This window comes from Mastigoproctus giganteus, chromosome 4 (genome assembly GCF_048544385.1).
Source record: "Mastigoproctus giganteus isolate SK-2022 chromosome 4, ASM4854438v1, whole genome shotgun sequence".
Taxonomy (NCBI): domain Eukaryota; kingdom Metazoa; phylum Arthropoda; class Arachnida; order Uropygi; family Thelyphonidae; genus Mastigoproctus; species Mastigoproctus giganteus.
In genome coordinates, this window is record NC_143578.1 from 221,513,459 (window position 1) to 221,534,013 (window position 20,555).

General features: G+C 38.8%; 1 protein-coding gene across 1 annotated transcript in view; it reads right to left on the reverse strand.

The window, feature by feature from the left end:
- LOC150087426 (cilia- and flagella-associated protein 44) overlaps positions 1-20,555 on the reverse strand; it is a 577,933-nt gene that overhangs the window by 226,227 nt on the left and 331,151 nt on the right. The window contains exons 19-20 of the mRNA XM_090372063.1: positions 20,333-20,463; positions 8,234-8,409 (exon numbers count right to left, since the gene is read on the reverse strand). Coding sequence (XP_090228189.1) covers positions 8,234-8,409; positions 20,333-20,463 — 307 coding nt within the window. The remainder of the gene's footprint in view (positions 1-8,233; positions 8,410-20,332; positions 20,464-20,555) is intronic.

A 20,555-nucleotide genomic window follows, 5' to 3' on the forward strand; every position in this document is an offset into this window, starting at 1 on the left:
CCTCACAGCTGACCGACCTGGTTGCCATAATGGGCGGCTTTTGGAAGACTTTCTAGCCACCTCACCATTTAATATAATAAACAGGCCCAATAACCTCCCAACATTCTCCAGTACTACGTGGGAGTCTACAATAGACACAACAATTGCTACAAGATCAATCTCAGGTAAAGTGTTGGGGTGACAGGTAAATGAAGCCTGGACCACCTCCGACCATAGAGCAATTACATACAGCCTCACAAGAAATATAGAATCAACTCCTACTCCGCACTACGATATCAACCGCTATGCCATCAGCAAAGCCAATTGGGAGCTGTTCACCACTTCTCTCCAGTCAACAATCATGGATCACCCTTCTGATATCCTCTCCCTGAATCCCGACAGCATCAAAAGCTTGTAACTAACATCACCCTCTCCTGCAATCAATCTATGCCCAAGAAAAAACCTCTTCCAAGTGCTGTACCATGGTGGTCTCGTGAACTCGAACGTCTACGCTGGACTGTTCATAACGAGAGGAAAGCTTTTCAGAGAGCTCGCACCTCTTGGCCAGCTACTGATGTGGAAGCCCTTCGTGAAGACTACAAGAGGACCAGGAACCAATACACTTCCATGATCAGGCAGTGAAAAAGAACTACATGGGAGTGGCTGGTTACCACCACTGAAGCGTCTGGGTATCATCCTGGTAACTCGGACCCTTGGGGAGTGGTGTACTGAGTTACTACCAACAAATTGCCAAGAGGAGAAGTAGTCCATTCCACAATAACACCACGAGGAATCATGACAACGTCATGGGAGCAATCCATGATGAATATCTTGGATACTCTCTTTATCAGCAACGGCGATCATCTCACAACACAACAGCAGCAAATTTGTCTAGATAATGGCAATTACCACATTGACTCTGTGGAGGAAGAATTTAACACTGAAGAACTGCAGTAAGCCCTTGGCAAAATGAAGGATAAAAAATCCTCAGGACTAGATCGCATTGAACCAGAAATACTAAAAAAGGTCGCCCAGGTAAATCCCCAATTTCTGCTTAAACTGTTCAATAAATGCCTAACCCAGGGATCCTTCCCAGAAAGCTGGAAAATAGCTGAATTAAAGGTAATACTGAAAAATCCATTGAAGCCTCCAGAACAGCCTAACTCATACCGACCCATTGCCCTCTTGTCCACAGTGAGCAAACTACTTGAACGCCTCCTCCATACCAGACTCCTAATACACTACACAGAAGCTGGCCTACAATCCAATTCACAGTATGGATTTTGCCCAGGATGCTGCACAGAGGATGCTCTCTACCAAATAACCCAAGCTGCAGCCAACACTAATTACAAGTACTTTCTCCTCATAACCATTGACTTTGCCGGGGCCTTTGACATGCTCTGGTGGCCAAGCATTCTTCGCAGGCTAAGATTGGCATGCATACCAGCCAACTTATACAGGTGTATAGAAAGTTACCTTTCCAACAGGAAGATCACCATCTCCTCACCATACCAGAAGCTCACCAAATCTATCTACAGAGGCTGCCCACAGGGTTCGGTCCTCGGCCCGTTCCTCTGGAACATCGTCCTTGATGAGTTACTTGGTCTGGATCTGGGCCCTGTTACTATCCAAGCATTCACAGATGATATTGCCATTTCCATCACAGCAGACACCAGAGCAGCTCTCAAGGCCACTGGAAATCAAGCACTACAGATCTTACAGGTCTGGGCGACTCTACACAAGCTCCGGATTTCTCCACAGAAGACACAATCCATACTTCTCAAAGGCACCCTACAAATATCAAGGCCTCCTCAGATCAAGGTACAAGGAAAAACCATCAAGCTGGTAACTTCCCTAAAACACCTGGGAATCATCCTGGATTCAAAGCTCTCCTTTTTCCCGCACCTCTCATACCTTCAAGAAAAAATCAGAAATTATGCAGCCTTAATCGTCCGAGTAAGCAGGTGTGACTGGGGTCTGAACTGGAGAACACTCAAACTCGTGTATAACGCTATATTCCTCCCTGTTATTACATACGGATCCGGGATTTGGTACCATAGAGCAATAATTGTTCACAATAAATGCAAACTGGAAACAATTCAGCGAAGTATACTGCTTGCCATTACCAGGGCCTGTTGCACAGTAAGTTCTCCGGCCCTCCAGGTTCTTGCAGGTGTCCTCCCCCTTGACTTGGAGGTTATCCGTCGAGGATTGCACTACTGCCTGTCGCGGGGAATCCCAGCTACCATCTTTGGACATACCATCGACACCCTGCACTGACTGTAAGCAAGAAAAGAAAAAACTAGCTGCCATGCTACTACAAATCTGGCAGACAAGATGGGAGGAGATGGACAAGGGCCTGATAACTAAGAAATTCATCCCGGATGTCAAACTAGTTTATCCAAAGTCGCCGCCTTGGTTCTCTCCTGGCCTCTACTGTACATATATTATAACTGGACACGGCTCTATAAATCATAAGTTGACTACCTTGGGAATCATCAATAACCCCTACTGTACATGTGGAGAAATTGAAGATTGGGCCCATCTTCTTTATAACTGCCCAATTTATAACGATCTTCGAGGAACACTGTACACCAGACTCCAACACATACCTCAAGGACAGGAGCACCTGCTAATTTCTGAAGAACAATATTACAAATCATTAACGGAGTACGCACAGAACCTCTTTTCTAGGCGCAGGACTCTACAACCAACTCAAGCCAGGGATAGAAACCTGTAAAGGACTTACTCAAACTAGAAATAAAAAATCTGTAATTGACTGTTTTACCAGCATCGACTTGCTAACCCTGGAACATCCAGAGTAGGATTACCTGCTAACTTTCCATATGGTTGGGTAGGCTCCAGTGGTCTTGACCACTCCACCACAAAATATAAGTCACACTCAGCAATTTCACTGAGTGGTTTTTCTACCCTTCTGGAGTTATCCCCTCCCCCTTTTCTCCTGGTGGGGCATATGCTCCACTGTCAATTCAGGGGATGCCCTTACCTACATCCTCTTACTCTTACTTTCATCCCCCATCTTCTTCTGTACACCCTGTACTGCCGCACTCTACCTTATTTATTTTTATTATTATTTTTATTTATTTACTTATTTTATTTTATTTTTTTATTTTATTTATTATTTATTTTTATTTTTTAAATTTATTTTTTTATTTTATTTTATTTTATTATTATTATTTTTTAAATTTTATTTATTTTATTTTTTTTTAAATTTTATTTATTTTATTTTTTTTTAAATTTTATTTATTTTTTATTATTATTTTATTATTTTTATTTATTTTGTTTTATTTTATTATTTTTTTATTATTATTTTTTTTAAAAATTTTTATTTATTTTATTTTTATTTTTTTATTTATTTTTTATTATTATTTTATTATTTTTCTTTATTTTATTTATTTATTTATTTTTATTATTATTTTTTTAATTGGTCTCCATTCAGGAAGCTCAGGCGACCCTGACGGAGACCTGCCAGAGAATAATGGGCAGCCTGGCTACCTCCTAGTAGTGTGTGCGGTCCAAATGCCAGGACACACAACAGAACCCAACACAATACTACACATTCAACACACTACACTTTTTCTGGCATTTACAGTGTTCTGTATTTCTTCACAGTGTACATATGGCACAGATGTTGGAAACCACAGGTGGCGCCCGACCCTAACACTATGCACACTATGTCTGGAGACTAGGCACCAGCGAGGTGATCTGATAGAAGTGTATAAAGCCTTGAATGGTTTGAACATGCTCAATGCGGATGGGATTCTTCCTCTTGCTCAGAATAATCACCTGAGAGGGCATAAATTCAAATTGAGGAAAGACAGATGTAGGACAGATGTGCAGAAATTTGCCTTTAGCCAGCGGGTGGCTGGTTGGTGGAACAGACTTTCATCTCTTGTCATGGAAGTTGATAGCCTAAATAAATTTAAGGCTCAGCTGGACAGGTATTTTGAATGAATGGAGGGGTGAAGTGGAAGTGGGTTTTTTTTTTTTTTTTTTGGCTGATGCTGCATAAGCTTGCTTTCTTGCATCATATGAAATTTGCCTTTAGCCAGCGGGTGGCTGGTTGGTGGAACAGACTTTCATCTCTTGTCATGGAAGTTGATAGCCTAAATAAATTTAAGGCTCAGCTGGACAGGTATTTTGAATGAATGGAGGGGTGAAGTGGAAGTGGGTTTTTTTTTTTTTTTTTTGGCTGATGCTGCATAAGCTTGCTTTCTTGCATCATATGCTGCTACTAATGCTAACAAAGACGAAAATATGGGCTATCTCCATGGCAGACTACAATGACCTCCATCAAGACTGCATAGATAAGATGGCTTTCAAAGCGTGGCTCACAAATGGTAGGCTCTTCCATGAGACCGAAGGATTCATGCTTGCCATTGAATACCATATAATCAACACCAGGAACTACAGGAAATATATTGTCAAAGACCCTGGAGTAACAGATGACAGGCTGACAATGCTACCTGGTCCCAGAAACAATCCAGCATATCGATGCAGGATGCCGAGTGATCACCCAGACAGTACACTTACAGACATGACCCGGTGGCCAGGATAATACATCAGAAGCTAGCAAAAAAATACCAGCTGATCAAAGAAAGTAACGTATTACAAGTACACGTCTCAGGTCATACTAGAGACCTCTACTCACAGACTGTACTGGGGCTGTGCCATCATAACAGACAAAATGATCCCACACAATGGACCAGATATAAACCTGCCAAGAAGGAAATGACTACCTACCTGATGATAGCGATACCCAACACCAGCAACTGCCAGAAATCATATGAGGAAAAGATCAAGAAGTACTCAGACCTAAGGCAGGAAGTCAAAGATATTTGGTTATGGAACAAGTAGTAGTGACCATTCCAATCATCATGACAACCATCAGCATGGTGCCAAAGAGCCTCCATAAGAATCTAGCAATAATATTCCTCCCAGAGAAATTACATGGAACTGCAGAAAGCTGCAATTCTGAACACCTGTAGGACAGAACGATTTTTCCTCAACCAACAGTAACAATAATAATAATAATAGTAACTGGACACAACCAACCACTCCATGCAATTGGTACCTGTACCTGTCAAAGGGTGGAAAAAATCTCCCTAGAAAAAAAAAATAATAATAACCACAGCATGGAAAGGAGGCTTGATAGACATAACTGAGCAACAGAAAAAAGTGAAAGTAAACCTAAAGAATTACTTTCAGAAAAACACTGTGCCACTCCACCCTACCAGGCCATAAGGAAGATAGTCAAGAGGCATACCCCACTCAACCTAAGTGAGGAGACCCTCTCGTGCAGACAGAACAAACATGGCAGACACTACATTGACTTGCATTCCATGGCAGACATTATAATGACCTATATCAAGACCAAATAGATAAAATGGCTTCCAATGCATAAGATGTTCATGAGTGAGACACTCTTCCTCGAGACTGAAGAATTCATGCTTGCCATCCAAAACCAAGTATTCAACACCAGGAACCATAGAAAACAAGGTGCCAAGGAGATCAGAGTGACAGATGACACATGTCAGTGATATCACCTGGCCTCAGAACAATCCATCACCACAGGATTCAGGGGGATCGCCCAGATGGACTTAACTCATAGACAGGTAGCCAGGATAATACATCAGATGCTAGTGAGGATATACCAGTTGATCAAAGAAAGTGTACCTTATTACAAGTACGAACACAAGGGCATATTAGAGACTCCAACCAACAAGCTGTATAGGGACCATGCCATAATAATGGACAAGACAGTCCCACACAACAGACTAGACATAACCCTGGTCGACAAGAAAGAAAAGGCTACATATCTGATGGACATAGCTACTAGGCTTTTCCTCCCAACTAAAAAATATTGTTCAAGGTTTGGGCCTAAATGGATGTCTGATGAACTAATAAGACATGTGGCAGAGAAGAAAAATCCATGGGATATGTATAAATTAACAGGTGACATGGAAGCCCATGACAGATATAAGCTGGTCTGTAATGAAGTCACAAAGGAGGTTAGGCAGGCAAAGGCAGATTACGAGAAATCTTTGGCAAAGGATGTAAAGAAAAACAGCAAAGAGTTCTTTACTTATGTAAACTGAATGAATCAGATTGGCCCACTTGATATCGATGGTTCAACTGTTGATGATCCTGCTCAGGTAGCTAACAAACTAAATGAGTATTTTGCATCTACATTCACACATGAGGTGTTATTCAGAGAGGGGATTGCCAGAGGTGAATTAAACTCTTGCAGTAAGCTAGATGATTTTGTAATAACTGAGATCAAAGTGGAGGATAAATTGTTGAAGTTAAACATAAGGAAGGCACTTGGGGTGGATGGGATATATCCAGTTTTATTAAAGGAGGCAGCAAAGGAAGTAAGCACATCCTTAGCCATAATTATGAGCACTTCCTTGAACTCAGGGGAGGTACCCATGGACTGGAAATGTGAAAATGTAACCCCAATCCACAAAGGAGGATCAAAGGGAGACAGGTAATCACAGACCTGTTAGTTTGACTTCTGTTCCAGGGAAATTAATGAAGGCACTGGTTAAAGAAGCACTGCAGGATAATCTAGACAAGACTTAATTTATGGATCGGACATGGGTTGTTAAGGGGAAGTCTTGTCTGACCAATTTCATTGGATTCTATGATGTGGTCGAAATGGAACTGTATGCAAAGAATAATTTAGATATCATATATTTGGAACTTATAAAGGCTTTTACTACTGTTGTACATGTAGGACTACTGTACAAATTGGAGCAGTATGGCATTAAGGGCAAGTTGATGCTATAGACAAAAGGATGGTTGAGTGGGAGAAGACAGAGAGTGGTAATCAATGGACACTGCTCAACGTGGACTAATGTTATTTTTCAGGCTTAATGTCCAAAGTTTGCAGATGATACAAAGGTTGGCAGGGTTGCTAATGAAACCAATGACAGTACGCTGCTGCAACAGGATTTAGAAAAGTTGATCAGATGGGCTGAGAGGTGGAAACTGAAATTTAACATTGACAAATGTGAAGTACTGCATATGGGAAGCAGTAACCCCAAAGTAACGTATCAACCGCGTGATACTACACTGACAATGGTAGAGAATGAAAAGAACCTGGGGATAATTATGCAGGCAGATATGAAGTTTTCTGAGCACTGCAGATGGTCTGCAAGACTAGCTCATGGTGTCTTGTCAATGATATACAGGAATTTTTCTAGCAGGGATAAGGAGGTAATTATCCCCTTGTATAAGGCAATGGTCAGTCAACATCTTAAGTACTGCATACCGGTCTGGAGGCCTAATTTTAAGAAGGATGTAGAGCTGCTGGAACGAGTACAGAGAAGGACAACAAGATTAGTGAATGGAACAAAGGGTTGCTCTTACATATAAAGGCTTAAGTTTTGCAAATAACAGTCTGGAGACCATGCACCTGTGAGGTGATCTTATTGAGGTGTATAATCCCTTGAATGGTTTGAGCATGCTGAATGCTGATGGGATTCTTCCTCTTGCTCAGAATAATCATCTGAGAGGGCATAAATTCAAATTGAGGAAAGACAGTTGTAGGATAGATGTGCGGAAGTTTGCCTTTAGCCAGTGGATGGTTGATTGCTGGAACACACTTCCATCCCGCACAACAGTTGTTGTAGAAGTTGATAGCTTAAATAGATTTAAGGCAGAACTAGACAAACATATGGAGTGAGTGTATGGGTAAAATGAGTTTTTTTTTTTTTCCGGCTGATGCTCCATAAGCTTGCTTTCTTGCATCATGTGCCTTCACTAATGCTAATAGCAGCACCCAACATTGGAAACCTCCAGAAAACCCACAAGGAAAAGATAAGGAAGTACACAGTGAGACCTAAGACAGGATATCAAAGAGAAGTTGCATATGCAACATGCAAGGACCATTCAGATCATTGTGCCAAAGATCCTACACAAAAACCTAGCAGCAATAGGTCTTTCAGACCAAATAACACCTACAAGGAACTATAGAGACAATCCTGAACATATATAGGACAGTTAGAGAGTTCCTCGACCAGCAGTAACACTTAATGTAACAACCATCCTTGTGGGGTGGAACCCCCATCAAGAAATAATATAATAACAACCATAATAATGATAATTTTAATTTTCTATAATAAAAAATTATTTATTCATTTACTCTAGAAATTCCATTAAAATTTACAAATTTTGAATATGTAACTCTAATAATATATTTTACAAACTAACAGTAAAAAATAATTACCTTCTTCAGAAATACCTTCTGTATCTTTTTCTGATATGCTTTTCTCTACTTCTTCTTCAGAGAGAGAGACAATTTCTAACTGAGGCGGTAGATGCATAAGCCTATACGTTGAAACAGTTTCTTGTGATTTAAAAGCCTCCACTATTATTTTTTCTTGTTGCACTGGCTTTTTAAATCTAATTGGAAAAAATATTGAAAAATTTATTTTCAACATTTCGATATTAATTTATGAAACTTGGATGACATAACTGCACTTATCACATAGAGTATTTATTTTTCTTTATATAATTAATGATATAAACAGGATGACAAGAATTTGTACTTATCATAAAGGATACTTATCTTATAAGAGATAGGTATCATGTCAGATGAATTAATGAGGCTCATGGCAGAGAATAAAAATGTATGGGATACATATAAATTATCAGGTGACACAGAAGCCTATGGCAGATTATGAGAAATCTTTGGCAAAGGTTGCAAAGAGTTCTTTACTTATGTAAACTCTACAAGGAAAGGAATGAATCCGATTGGACCACTTAACGTAGATGGGTTGACTATTGATGATCATGCTCGGGTAGCTGATAAACTGAATGAGTATTTTGCATCAACATCCACACGAGGAGTTATTCAATGAAGGGAATGCAAGAAGTTTATCAAACTCTAGCAGGGAGCTAAATGATTTTGTAATAATTGAGAGCAAAGTGAAGGAGAAATTGTTTAAGTTCATAAGGAAGGCACCTGGGGTGGACAGGATCTATCCAGTTATATTAAAGGATGCAGCAAAGGAAGTAAGAATACCCGTAGCTATAATTATACTGTTGTACATGGATGACTGCTGTACAAATTGGAGAGGTAAGGCATTAAGGGTAAGTTGTTACAATGGAAAAAGGGATGGTTGAGTGGGAGACGACAGAGAGTGGTAATCAATGGACACTGCTCTTCTTGGACAAACACTATTAGTGGAGTTCCCCTAGGGTTCAGTGCTGGGCCCATTGTTGTTTTGTGTATTCATCAATGATATTGATGAAGGTATATCAGGATTAATGTCCAAGTTTGCAGATGATACAAACATTGGCAGGGTTGTTAATGACAGTAAAGACAGTATTCTACTCAAACTGGATCTGAACAAGTTGGGCAAATGGGCTGAGAAGTGGGAACTGAAGCTTAACATTGACAAAAGCAAAGTGCTGCATATGGGTAGCAATAACCCAAGAGAAACGTACCAACTGTGTGACACTACACTCAAGGAAGTGGAAAGTGAAAAATATATGGGGGGAATTGTGCAGTCAAATATGAATTTTGATGAGCAGTGTAGATGGGCTGCCAGGGCAGGTCATGGAGTCTTGTCAGTGATATATAGGAATTTTGCTAGCAGGAACAGGGAGACGATTATCCCGTTGTACAAGGCAATGATCAGGCCACACCTAGAGTACTGTGTACAGGTCTGGAAGCCTCATTTTAGGAAGGATTTGCAGTTTCTAGAACAAGTACAAAGGCGGCAACAAAATTGGTGATGGGGAACAAAGGGGTGCTCTTACCAAGAAAGGCTTAATTTCTGCAAATTGCAGCACCTGGAGAGTAAGCACCTGTGAGGTGATCTGATTGAGGTGCATAAGGCCTTGAATGGGTTTAGCAAGCTGAATGCTGATGGGATTCGTCCTCTTGCTCAGGTTAAGAACCTGAGGGGGGGCATAGATTCAAACTGAGGAAAGACAGTTGCAGAATAGATGTGTGGAAATTTGCCTTTAGCCAGCGGGTGGTTAATTGGTGGAACAGACTTCCATATTTTGTTGTGGAAGTTGATAGCCTAAATAAATTTAAGGCTGAACTGGACAGGCATTTGGAACGAATGGAGGGGAGAAATGGGGGTTTTTTTTCTTTTTTTCTTTTGGCCGATGATGCAAAAGCTTGCTTTCTTGCATTGTATGCCAATGCTAATACTAAAGGGATAGTTTATATCATATTTTTCTTTACTTTATTAATTAGTTAATACTTGTTGTGCAGTAATGTGTCTGCTGTAGCCAAGATCAGGAAGAGCAAGAAGAAGATATTTGAGTATCTTCTTCTTGCTCAGATTACAAAACTGTGGAGAGAAACTCAAATTGAAGAAAGACTATTGCAGAAAAGATGCAGGGATTTGCCTTTAGTCAGTCTGTAGTTGATTGCTGAAACAAACTTCCATCTGTTGTTGTTGATAGCTTAAATAAGTCAAGAAAGAACTGGATAAACTTTTGGAGCGAATGGATGTGTGAAATGGGAAGGGTTTTTTTTTTTTTTTTTTTTGGCTGATGCTGCATAAGCTTGCTTTCCTGCATCATATGCCTCTACTAATGCTAATGCTAATGTTAACGCTAATAACAACTGAATTATATGAGCAGGATATTGCTGTAAGGTATATGAAAGCACAATAATAACAAAAATAGTATAAATAAATATGACTTTGTTTTTTTGTACTATAGTTTAAGAGTGCTAAAATGTATTCAGCTTATAAATAAATAAAAAAAAAAATGAAACCTGCACTTGAATTACTCAAAAATCTCAACACTGCACTTTAATTGAGAAGGTGTGGCTGAATTCTGGAAGCAAAGAAAGAAATAGATATCTGTTGTAAAGTTGAAGACAAATATGCATAAGTAGCGATGAGAGTAGTCATCATGGAAATTTTGATTTTACAAATTTCATCCGTAAAAATAATTGCTCACATATGTAAGTGCTTCTAAGATCATGGAAAATTTTAGTTGCAAATCTGCATGTCAATGAATTCAAACTGATAAATCCTGAAACAAGTAAAATATTTTTGGAGTGTTCTTCAAAATCCTGAAATGTTGCATGAAATTTAGTATTAGTAGCAGTAAATAATGCAAGAAACCAGGCTTATACATCAGCCAAAAAAAAAAAAAACCCCTTCCCATTTCACTTATCTATCCTCTCCAACAGTTTGTCTAGTTTGTCCTTGAATTTATTCAGTCTATTCACTTCCACGACATCAGACTGGTATTTGTTGTAGCAACCTGATGCCTAAAGATAAACTTGAACACATCTATTCTGCAATCGTCCTTCCTCAATTTGAATTTATGTCCCCTCATGTGCATGATCTGAGCAAGAGGAAGAATCCCATCAGCATTGAACTTGCTTAAACCATTCAGTCTTAAACATATCAATCAGGTCACCTTGCAGGTGTCTCATTTTCACATGCTGCAATTTGCAGAACTGAAGCCTTTCTTAGTAAGAGCACCCCTTTTTTCCTGTCACCAACCTCGTTACCCTTCTCTGTACCCACTCTAGCAGCTCTATATCCTTCCTAAAATGATACCTCCAGACTTCTATGCACTATTCAAGGTGCAGTCTGGCCATTGCCTTATAAAATGGAATAATCACCACCTTATCCCTGTTAGCAAAATTTCTGTATATCATTGACAAAATCCTGTCTGCACTGTCCTGGCAGCCTGTCTGCACTGCACAGAGGACTTCATATATGACTGTACAATTACCACTACTTCTTTTCATTGTCTGCCACCTTGAGTGTAGTATCACACAGTTAGTATGTTAATCTGGGATTACTGCTACTTATATGCAATACTTTGCATTTGTCAATGTTAAACCTCAGTTGACATTTCTCAGTCCAACTGCCTAATTTTTCTATATCTTGTAGCAGTAGCATACCATCATTAATGTCATTAACCACCCATTGCATTGTCTGAAAACTTCATCAACATTTGCAGATGATGCAAACTTTGATCAATATCCTTAATAAATACAGAAAACGATAATGGGCTGACCACTGAATCCTGGGGGAACTCCACTGATACCATTGGTCCACAGTGAGCAGTGTCCATTAATAACAACTCCCTGTCTTCTTCCATATCTGGTAAGTTAATTGCCCACAATCGATCGTCGGAAATTACCACCACAATTCATCGCATGGACAATTCATGGCCCACAATTCCTTGCTTGGAAAATCCAATGCCTGTCTAGAAATACTATAAAGAAATATTTTAATTAGAATTAATATATTTATTAAATTGAGAAGAATACATATATTGTTAACAATAACAGAGTAATAACAGAAATCAAAAAAAAAATATATTTTAACAGGAAATGTTATAAGCTGAATCTCTAATACAATCAATAAATAAATAATTAATAATTACTTAACTAAAATCAATAATTACTTAATAAGCACAGGTTAATGTTGAAAAAAGTCGTGAGTTCTGGTTAAATTTGAAAGTGTCTGCAATTCGGCACAGACACAGTAGGAGGGAGTATGTTATATGATAACATCTTTGTCAATCAATTCAGCCCTGGAGAGATTGCACAAGGCTCATGTGATAGAATTTTTCTCAGAATGGCACGTGCTTTTTGAGAGTATGGACTGCTTCTACATGTATGGGATACACTTAAATAGAAAGGGTGCAACGATATTTGCTGATGCTATCAAGGCAGTGTTAGGTTGGTCGGAAAACTGCTAGCTTGGGGGGGGGAATTCACAGAGTAATGGTTTAACAGTAGCCACAGGCAGAGGTGAAAGTGATTCTTATACTACTTCTGTTGGAATGAGCAGCAGCCTAGCAGCCTGGAAATCAAGGTGTTGGGAATTTCAAGAAATGCTGGGAGTCATCATGGAACAAGTAAATACACGGGCTGTGTATACCTGCATGTACACTGAATTTGAAGTGCTGGCCAAGACGTCAAAGGCGGATATTGTTGTGATATCCGAGACGTGGTGTTATACAGATATAAGGAATGCAAAATTGGAATTTGGGGAGTACGTGAACAGAAAGGAGAGACAGGATAGGAAGGGAGGAAGAGTTATGCTGTTAGTTAAGAAACCTATAGAATCTAAGGAAGTGCATCCAGTTGACATGGGTGGACAGTGCAAAGTTAAATTAGTCTGCTGTGGCATAAACACTGGGAAAGGAAAAACGATGTTAAAGTGTGTTATTGGCCTAATGACTGACGAGGACAATGAACATTTGTACAGAGAAACAGTGTTTCTACAGCAGCACCTTCAAGAGGCAAACTTATTTATGCATTAAATATCTGCAGATAAAAGAACCACTAGATGGCAGTGATCACATGGCGCCTCCATAGCCAGGTGGGCAGGAGCACACGCTTCTTGATTAGACCGGAGTTCGAGCCTGTGACCACCGAATACGGAGGATGCGAAAAGGTCAGAGAATGACCACCGCATATCCCCGGAGCAATATGGCCTTAGTTGCTAATGCTCCTAAAAACCAAAAAACAACAAACAAGCAGTGTACTGATGTGGGAGTTACTCAAAGATGTAACTATCATCAGGGGTAAAGGGAAAGGTTTTTGCTTTTGTAAAAGTGACTACAGTGGTCTCAGACAGTATTTAAATTCTATACAGTAGAAATGAAACAACTGCTGATGTTACCAACAGCAAATTCAAAATGGGAAGCATTCAAGGAAGCAACTAGACTTTTTGTTCTAACTAAGAAATACTGTTCAAGATTTAGGCCTAAATGGATGTCAGATGAACTAATGAGACTCGTGGCAGAGAAGAAAAATTCATGGGATGCATAGAAATCAACAGGTGACACAGAAGCCTATGGTAGATATAAGACAGTCTGTAATCAAGTCACAAAGGAGATTAGGCAAAGACAGATTACAAGAAATCTTGGGGAAAGGATGCAAAGAAAAACAGCAGACTTAGCATTACCATTAGCAGAGGCATATGAGTCAAGGACGGCTTCAATTGCCAAGTGGTCGGGAATGGGAGTGCATTAGCACATGCTGTTTGAGTAGACTGGGTGTTCAAGCCCCTGACTTCTAAATACTAAAGTCGATCTGTTGACCAGCAATGGACCATCATGGCAGATTATGGTGTATTTCCCTCAAAATTAATTGATCAGGTTTCCATCCTGCAGTGGATAACGGCTGCAGTTTACCTTTTTTTTTATGATTAAAGAAAGCAAGCTTCTACAGTATCATTCAAAAAAAAAAAAAAAACCTTCTTTGAATTTATTTAAGCTATTTTTTTTAAAAATTTTTTTTTTATTTGGTAGTTGTTGGCGCATCGGCTTCTGTGGCCATAATGCACCTCCCAAGGTTTTTGCAGTACTTTGACCCAAGCCCGAGGCGGGATTCGAACCCGCGACCTTTGGGTTGGTAGGCAGGCACTTTACCTACCCGGCTGGCCCGGTCGGCTATTTAAGCTATCTACTTCCACAATGAGAGATGGAAGTCTGTTCCAGCAATAAATCGCCCACTGGCTAAAGGCAAATTATTTCTGCACATTCTTTCTTGAATTTGAATTTATGTCCCCTTAAGTGTGTAATCTGAGCATGAGGAAAAATTCCCATCAGCATTGAGCTTGCTTAAACCATTTAAAGCCTTATTAATTTCAAGCAGATCACCTCACAGGGCCTAGTCTCCAGAAACTGCAATTTACAGAACTTAAGCCTTTCCTGGTAAGTTCAACCCTTTATTCCATTCACCAATATCATTGCCCTTCTCTGTACTCATTCCAGCAGCTTTACATCCTTCCTAAAAAGAGGCCTCCAGACCTGTATGCAGTTCAAGTTGTAGCCTGACGATTGCCTTAAACATGTGGATAATCACCTCCTTATCCCTGCTAGCAAAAGTCCTGTCATTGACAAGATTCATGAGCTGCTCTGGCCGCCTGTCTGCATTGCAGTGAAAATTTCATATCTGACCGCACAATTACCCCTAGGTTCTTTTTCTTTCTTCACTATCCTGAGTGTAGTACCGTGCACTACACTCAGGATAGTGAAGAAAGAAAAAGAACCTGAGTGTAATACCGTGCAGTTCGTATGTTACTCTGGAGTTACTGCTACCCATATGCAGTACTTTGCATTTGTCAAGGTTAAACTTCAGTTGCCACTTCTTAGCCCATCTGCCCAAATTATCTAGATCCTGTTGCAGTAGCACTGCCATTAACAACCCTGCTAACCTGTGTATCATCTGCAAACTTCAACACTAAGACTGATACACCTTCATCAATATCATTGATAAATATACAAAACAACAGAGGACCCAACACTGAAACCTGCGGGACTCTACTAATAACATTAGTCCACGAAGAGCAGCACCCATTAATTACCACCCTCTGTCTTCTCTGACTCAACCATCCTTTTATCCACTGTAGCAAATTACCCTTAATACCATTCTGCTCCAATTTGTGCAATAGTCTTCCATGCGCAACAGTGTCAAAAGCTTTCCTGAAATCCAAATATATGATATCAAAATTATTTTTTGCATCTAGTTCCTTTGTAACCACATCTTAATATCCTATCAAATTTGTCAGACAAGACTTTCCCTCAACAAACCCATGCTGTGTCTGTGTTATTGATGCAGTCTTGTCTAGATGATCCTGCAATGCATCTTTAACCAGTGACTCCATTATTTTACCCGGAACAGAAGTTAAACTAACTGGTCTGTAATTACTCGTGTCACCCTTCGATCCCCCCTTTATGAATTGGGGATACATTTGCACATCTCCAGTCTGTGGGAACCTCCCCTGAGTCCAATGATGCTCTCATAATTAAGGCTAAGGGTTTGCTTAGTTGCTTTGCCGTCTCCTTTAATATAACTGGATAGATCCCATCCACCCCAGGTGCTTTTCTTATGTTTAACTTCAACAATTTCTTCTCCACTTTGCTCTCAGTTATTATAAAATCATTAAGTATCCTGCTACAATTTGATAACCTTCTGCCATTTTCAAACCTTAATAATTCCTCATGTGTGAATGTAGATGCAAAATACTCATTCAGTTTGTTTGCTATCTGAGCAGGATCATCAACAGTCAAAGGAGGTTAGGCAGCCTTTGCCTGCCTAACCTCCTTTGCGACCTGATTACAGACTAGCTTATATCTGCCATAGGCTTCTGAGTCGCTTGATAATTTATATGCATCCCATGCATTTTTCTTCTCTGTTACCAGTCTCATTAGTTCATTAGATAACCATTTTGGCCTAAACCTTGAACAATATTTCTTAATAGGTATGAAACTTTTAGTAGCTTCCACGATTAATTCCTTGAATGCTTCCCACTTAGAATTTACTGTTGGTAACATCGTCAGTTGATCCCACTGTACAGAATTTAAAAAAAACTGTCGGAGACCACTGTACTCACCCTTACGGAAGCAAAAACCCTTTCCTTTACCCATGATGGTAATTAAATCTTTAAGTAAATCCCACATCAGTACACTGTGATCACTGCCACCTAGTGGTTCCTTTATCTGCAAATTCTTAATACACGAATGATCACTGCTGATAACCAGATCAAGAGTATTACTTTCTCTGGTTGCCTCTCGAACATGCTGCTGCTGCAGAAAACAATCATCCAATAAATCCACAAAACTTTGACTAGTGTGTGAGTGACCAACAAAAAGGTTCCAGTCAATATCTGGGAAGTGAAAATCCCCGATTATAAGACATTCTGATTTACTAGCCCACTCTGTTTCTCTGTACAATTGTTCATTGTACTCATTCAAGTCATTAGGCCTATATTCACAGTGCTTATGTCACACCAAACTGATTCAACAGTGCACTGTCCATCTATATCAACTGGATGCACTTCTTTTGATTTTATGTTTTTCTTAATTAACAGCATAACACCTCCTCCCTTTCTATCCTGTCTATCCTTTCTGTACACATTATATTCCCAAAATTCCAATTCAGCATTCCTTATATGTGTGTGACACCACGTCTCTGCTATCCCAACAATATCCGCCTTTGATGTCTTGACCAACACTTCAAATTCATCAAATTTATTTACTATACTTCTAGCATTGGTATACATGTGAAGGTTGGCAAGGTTGTTAATGACACTAATGACAGTACACTGCTGCAACAGGATCTAGAAAAGTTGAGCAGATGGGCTGCTCATCTTTTAGGCTGAGGTGGCAACTGAAGTTTAACATTGACAAATGTAAAGTACTGCATATGGGAAGCAGTAACCCCAGAATAACATATCAACTGTGTGGTACTACACTGACAGTGGTAGAGAATGAAAAGGAACTGTAGGTTATTGTGCAGGCAGATATGAAGTTTCCTGAGCAGTGCATACAGTGGCAAGAGTAGCTCATGGTGTCTTGTCAATGATATACAGGAATTTTTCTAGCAGGGATAAGGAATTGATTATTCCCTTGTATAAGGCAATGGTTGGACCACACCTTGAGTATTGTATACAGGTCCGGACACCTCATTTTAAGAAGGACATAGAGCTACTGGGACGAGTATAGGAAGTGCAACAAAGTTAGTGAATGGAAAAAAGGATTGCTCTTACCTATAATAGCTTAAGTTCTGCAAATTACAGTGTCTGGAGACTAGGCACCTGCGAGGTGATCTGATTGAGGTGTATAAAGCACTGAATGGTTTGAGCATGCTCAATGCTGATGGGATTCTTCCTCTTGCTCAGTATAATTGCCTGAGAGGGCATAAATTCAAATTGAGGAAAGACAGTTGTAGGATAGATGTGCCGAAGTTTGCCTTAGCCAGTGTGTGGTTGATTACTGGGACAAACTTCCATCTGTCGTTGTAGAAGTCGATAGCTTAAATAGATTCAAGGCAGAACTAGACAGGAGGATGCGGAAAGGTCAGGGAATGACTACCGCATATCACCTTAGTTGGCCATATCACCCGAATATGGCCTTAGTTGCTAATGCTCCTAAAAACCAAATAACAAACTAACAAACAAACAGAATTACACGGGTAATTACTCGTGTCACCCTTCAATCGCCCTTTGTGAATTGGAGATACATTTGCACATCTCCTTTGCATACATTTGCAAATCTATTGTTTATAATAGATTGTGCTAACAGAAAAGCCCAATAAACTGGAAAGTGCAAATTCTTTTTATTGTTTTATGGTCGTGACCTCTAGAAACGTGTTTTAGAAAAATATCACAAAGGCATTCAAAACTGATTCTTATAACGGAACATATGATAATGATGAAAGTATAATGCAATTTTCCATTATAAAAATTATCTTTTAGAGAGATATATAACTTAGTTATATAGTGAAAATTTCAACTTCCAAGGTCTTGGAACGATTTACCAAAAAAAAAAAAATAGTGTGTTATTGGGTTCACATTACGATATTTTCACGATACCTCCATTTATTCCTACGAGATGCAAAATATGTTTCCACAAATTTTTTAAGTTTGCACTGGCGAGCAAAAACTTACGTAAAGTCGAATTTCTGTAAATAGAGTATTACGTAAGCCAGGGAGTGGCTGTATGTCCATTCCAAAGTATAAAATTCACAAATAATTTGTAACATCAGAGTAATTTATAATTTTATTTGCAAAAATTCTAATGGATCAATAAAAGAAGACTTCATTTACTTACTAATTCCAACTGCATGCAGCACTACTAACCCAAAAATGTTCTGGTGACAACAAACATGGGATGTTATAAGGAATTTCTTTGAATTTAATGAGGTAATTGGCATCCTCTGTTCACCCCAAGGTACAATATAGTACTGCTGCTTTGGATCCATTAAATTCACACGCAACAGTAACATCTCATTTCACACACCACTAAGTGAAGATAAGAAGGTAAGAGTAAAATATAAAGGTTTTTGCTAAATTTCTGTTAACTTTTTTTTTTTTGACATTAAAAAGACAGTTTTCTTCTGTCAGATTCTGTTACCATCTTTGTTACAACTGGGGACATCACCACCACAGAATCAATTAAACAAGTCCTTTTAAACACCATATAAGTCAGTGCATTAGCATAATTTCCATGCACAGTAAACCAACGATGTAAATGACCTCACCACACCTTCAGTTGGTTTACGGTGTATAGAAATGATGCTAATGCACTAATCTATATGACAGCAAACTTCCTGCAGTCTGTGGCTTTTTAGCCCTAAAACTTAAACAATATGATTTAATACCCATCACAATATGATTTCACATCTCATATTGTGAAATTAATTTACAACTGGGTTATCAGCTGTCATACCATCAGTGGGTAAGTACCTACCCACTCATTGATGAGAGGCCAGATAGCCTTGAAATAGCCATATGGGTGGTGGTGCCCACCGAGAATAAGTAACAATAGTGTTTTCTGCTGGAGAAGTATTACTATTCATTGGCGAGGTGATCTGATAGAGGTGTATAACGCTTTGAATGGTTTGAGCATGCTCAGTGCCAATGGGATTCTTCATCTTGCTCAGAATAATCACCTCAGAGGGCATAAATTCAAATTGAGGAAGGACGGATGTCGGATGATGTGCGGAAATTTGCCTTTGGCCAGCGGGTGGTTGGTTGGTGGAACCGACTTCCATCACTTATTGTTGAAGTTGATAGCCTAAATAAATTTAAGGCTCAGCTGGACAGGTATTTCGAACGAACGGAGGGGTGAAACGGGAGTGGTGTGTTTTTTTTTTTTTTTGGCTGATGCTGAATAAGCTTGCTTTCTTGCATCATATGCCTCTACTAATGCTAATGCTAATGCTATTATTCAAGGTATAATGAGCTAGGCAATCATGAAGGAATCTGCAATATCAAGTGTTATTTATTTTTTTTTTAAGCACTTGCTATTCCATATTTTAGTCTAATACTCACGGTATTATAAGATTTCTATAATTTCTAGCAATTTATCAAGTGTTATGTAATGATAACAATGCACAACTTGGGTTGGTTTACTGTGTATAGAAATGATGCTAATGCACTAACTTACATGACACAGTCTAAGGCTTTTCAGTCCTAAATCCTACATATATGTCCTTTAGACAATACATTGTTTAAAATGTTTATTAATAACTAATTTCTTACAATTGTTATAGTAAGTCACAAAATAGTGAATCCAAAAAAAAAAAAAAAAAACAAAAAAAAAAACCAAAAAAAAAAACACCAAAAATATTAAATATTATCTATAAAATTGTGACCATAGTGTCCATCCTAATAGTGACCAAGTATGACCCTAGGAGGATAGATACATTTTACAAGGTTCACACTTCATACACCCAGAGTTTTAAATTTAATTAACATACATATTTTCTTTTAATAGGAAAATATTAAGATATATACTTAGAGCTACATAGTTGGAAAACCTTTTTGCATTTTTTTGTTTTAATGATAAATATATGCTAAAATAAATTTAATACCTGTCATAGAGCTTTTTCCAAGATAAAGACTGCCACTCCAAATCCCATGCTTTTCGTTTCCTTGTTAGTATAATGTCATCTTCAACCTTTCTTATCAAATCTTCACGAATTCTTGGATGCATTGCACATTTCTAGTCATTTAAAAAGAAAAAAAAAACATTTAAATGCATCACTATATTTAATTTGGACTTTTTATAAAATTTTAAATATAACCTCTTTTGTG